Source organism: Dictyostelium discoideum (genome assembly GCF_000004695.1).
Source record: "Dictyostelium discoideum AX4 chromosome 6 chromosome, whole genome shotgun sequence".
Taxonomy (NCBI): domain Eukaryota; phylum Evosea; class Eumycetozoa; order Dictyosteliales; family Dictyosteliaceae; genus Dictyostelium; species Dictyostelium discoideum.
Genome location: NC_007092.3, coordinates 3,364,816 through 3,368,463, shown reverse-complemented (window position 1 = coordinate 3,368,463; position 3,648 = coordinate 3,364,816). Strand labels below are relative to the sequence as shown.

The 3,648-nt window shown below is 24.3% G+C and overlaps 2 protein-coding genes across 2 annotated transcripts; one reads left to right on the top strand and one right to left on the bottom strand.

Annotated features, from left to right (window-relative positions):
- Positions 1-48: 48 nt before the first annotated feature.
- Positions 49-1,169, top strand: DDB_G0293832 (PA14 domain-containing protein; the record flags this gene model as incomplete). The annotated part of the gene is made up of 2 exons (XM_628939.2): positions 49-468; positions 552-1,169. Coding segments are annotated over 2 exons (1,038 nt in total), but the record flags the coding sequence as incomplete, so codon positions are not given.
- A 163-nt stretch (positions 1,170-1,332) lies between these two features.
- Positions 1,333-2,636, bottom strand: DDB_G0293830 (hypothetical protein; the record flags this gene model as incomplete). The annotated part of the gene is made up of 3 exons (XM_628938.1): positions 1,333-1,461; positions 1,556-1,839; positions 1,940-2,636. 3 exons carry the CDS (start codon positions 2,634-2,636, stop codon positions 1,333-1,335), a joined length of 1,110 nt encoding a protein of 369 aa, XP_628940.1.
- Positions 2,637-3,648: the final 1,012 nt, after the last annotated feature.

Sequence of the window (3,648 nt, the reverse complement as noted above, 5' to 3'; positions counted from 1 at the left end):
CTCGGTACCCTTTGAATTAATTAAATTATTTTATTAAAAAACCAAAAAACTGGATTAATTGAATTTGAAAGTGATAAATTCTTTCCAATTGATACAAATAATAATTTAACATTATCAATTCCAACAAATTCAATAAAATCTTATAAAGATTCAGATGGTAAAATACATAATTATCATTTTTGTTTAAAATTTAATAATAAATTATATTTTAATGGTACAAATTTAAATGAAGAGTTTATTAGATTCACTGGTGATGATGATGTTTATGTTTTCATTAATGATAAATTAGTTATTGATTTAGGTGGTTTACATCAAAAGGAATCCTCTGATACAGTATACTTATCAAGATTAGGTTTAGCTAAAAATAATTATTATAATTTTGATTTCTTTTATTGTGAAAGACATACAACATCTTCAAATTTTAAATTAGAAACTAGTTTTGATTTTGGTTGTCCAATTAATGATTGTGTAAGTAAATAAAATAAAAAAATAATAAAATAAAATAAATTCATTAATTATATATATATTATTTATTTTATTTAAATATTTAGAGTTGTAATAGAGATAGTGATGAATGTAAATATTATTGTGATCAAAAAACTTGTGATGATGGTAATGAATGTACATTTGATTTTTGTCCACCTATTGATACATTTTTTGAAGATTCTGAATTTTCATCATTTAATATGAAATCTTATTGCATTCATATTGAAAAAGAGATAAATTTAAAGCCAATTGATAAATGTTTAAATGATTTAAAGTGTAATCCAATAACTGGTAAATTTGAAGCAATAGGTGAACCAATGAAATGTAATGGTAAATGTCATACTGGTGTTTGTTCAAATAGTACTTGCATTGAAAAAGATTCAAAATTCTGTTCCAAAGAACTAAATGATAATGATCCAAATAAATCTTTCTTTTGTGATCCAAATATTGGTTGTAGGGCATCAATTATTAAAACATCTAAACCAACTCCAACTCCAACACCAACATTAACACCAACACCCACACCAACACCCAAACCAACATCAACACCCAAACCAACATCAAAACCAACATCCACACCTACACCAACACCCAAACAAACAAAGAGTCCACCACCATGTGATGGTATAATATGTAAAACAAAATATGTTTTTAAAAAGGTTTGGAATACTTTATTTAATTAAAAAAATAAAAATAAAAATAAAAATAAAAATAAAAATAAAATAAATTGATTGATTTTGTGTTAAAAATAAATAAATAAAAAAAAAAAAAAAAGATTGAAATAAAAAAAAAAATAAAAATAAAAAAAATAAAAAAAAAGAAATCTTTCTTATTATATGTTGCACTCTAAGGCATACCAGGCGTTTTTGATTCCCATAATTTTGTGAATTTGACATAAGTATTTTGTTCTGTATATTCTTTTGTTTCATTTGAAAAATTTGAATTTATAATATTTAATGATGAAGGTATAACTCCCTGCAATATAAAAAAAAAATAAAAAATAAAAAATAATTAGTTTAATGAAAAAAATAAAATAATAATAATAATAATAATATTAATAATAATTTACATTTTCACCCATTTTAGCAGAGTTATAAGCATTATGAATTCTTTCTAATTCTGACAATTCTTTTAAAGATTTTGTTGTATCTTGACCAACTAAATCTGGTGGAATTACTGATGATTTCAATGCAATACTATTGGTTTTAAATATATTCATTGTTGAAACTGGATGAAGTGTAGCTGAAAATACAAATGCACCAGATGTTCTTAATGATCTAAATGCTTGATATGCTTCAACAATTTCTTGTTCTTTAAATTCATTGAAATATCCTAATAACTTTTCCCACATATCTAAAAAAAAAAAAAAAAAAAAAAAAAAATATTTAGTATATGTATATATATATAAATATATATAAAAATATAAAATATATATATTTTAATTATTACATACTAATTGTTAAAACAATTTGTTGTTTTGGTGAACAAATTTGTGAATTATATAAAATATAAAGTAAGAATATGATACAAGCTTTACCATTAATAGGTTGATCTAAAAGTGTATAACCTAAAACACCATAATAAAGTATATGAATCACTTCATGATTTATAGTTTGAGCTTCAAAAAATATTTTAAAAGTTTCAGATCCAAATTGTTTCCATACCTCTTTTAATTGAGTGAATGAAATCTCTGATTTAATTTGATACTCAAATATAATAGTTTTAATTAATTTTAATAATGGTTCTGGATTTTTAATGAATCTATTACATGCTTCTCTCTTTTTTTGACGTTCTTCATGAATTGTTAAATGTTTATCTTTTTCAATTTTATTTTCATTTTCATTTTCATTTTTATTATTATTTTTATTATTATTATTATTATTATTATTATTATTATTTTTTCCTTTTAATTTTGGACTTGTTGTTATAGTTGGAGTAGAAGTTGTTTTATTTTTTGAATTTGGTATTGTGGTGGTGGTAGTTGTAGTTGTAGTTGTAGTTGTTGTTTTAGTTGGTTTATTACCATTTTTATGTTTTGAATTATCTTTAATTTCATCTTCTTCTTCCTCTTCCTCCCGTTCATGTTCATATTCTTCATATTCATATCCTTCCTCTTCTTCTTCTTCTTCTTGTTTTCTTTTGTTTGACATTTATTTATTTTTTTATTTTTATTTTTATTTTTATTTTTTATTTTTTTATTTTGTAAAAAAAGTTTATTTTTAGATTGGGTGAATTGAGATGATTTTATTTGAATTTGTCTTTGGTTTTTAGATATATTTACAAAAAAAAAAAAAAAGAAAAAAAAAAAAAAAAAAAAATTATAGAGGATGAAATGATAACAAGATCAATGTGAACGAAATGATTTTTTTAATTTCTATTTTTATTTTAATGTGGGTTTTGTTTTGAGTGGTAGTGGGTAGAACATGTACAAAAAAAAAAAATAAAAATAAAAATAAAAATAAAAAAAAAATAAAAATAAAAAAAAAAAAAAAAAAAAAAAAAAAAAAAAAAATTTCATTAATTGTAAAAAAAAAAAAAGTTTGTGTTGCGGGTTCTGTTTTTAAAAAAAAAAAAAAAAAAAAAAAAAAAAAAAATTTTTATTAAATAAAGGAATTTTTTTAAGGATTGCCAAAAACCCCAAAAAAAAAAATCCTTTTTTTTTTTTTTTTTTTTTCCTTTTTTTTTAAAAAAAAATTTAAAAAAACCCTTTTTAAAAAAAAATTTTAAAATTTTTTCCCCCAAAACCCCCCAAAAAAAATTTTTTTTTTTTTTTTTTTTTTTCCCAAATTAAAAGGGGGTTAAAAGGGGAAAGGGGAAATAACCCCCCCCCCAAAAATCCCCCCCTTTGGCGCAAAATACACTCATACCCCCCCTTTCTTTTAAATCCAAATACCCCAAAAATTCCTCTCCCCCCCCCTTCTTCCACCAAACCCCCCCACCCCTTCCATCCCCCCTTACTATTCCTCTTTCTTACCACCTTTCCCAACACCCACCCCCCACCCCACCCACCCATATCAACCACACAACAACCTCACCTTTCCCACCTCCCCTCCCCTCCTCAAAATACACCCCACACCCCCACACTCTCCCCACCTCCTCCCTCTCACTACCCCCACCACCCCCCCTACCAACAAAACACAACAACACCCCTCGCACCCAAAA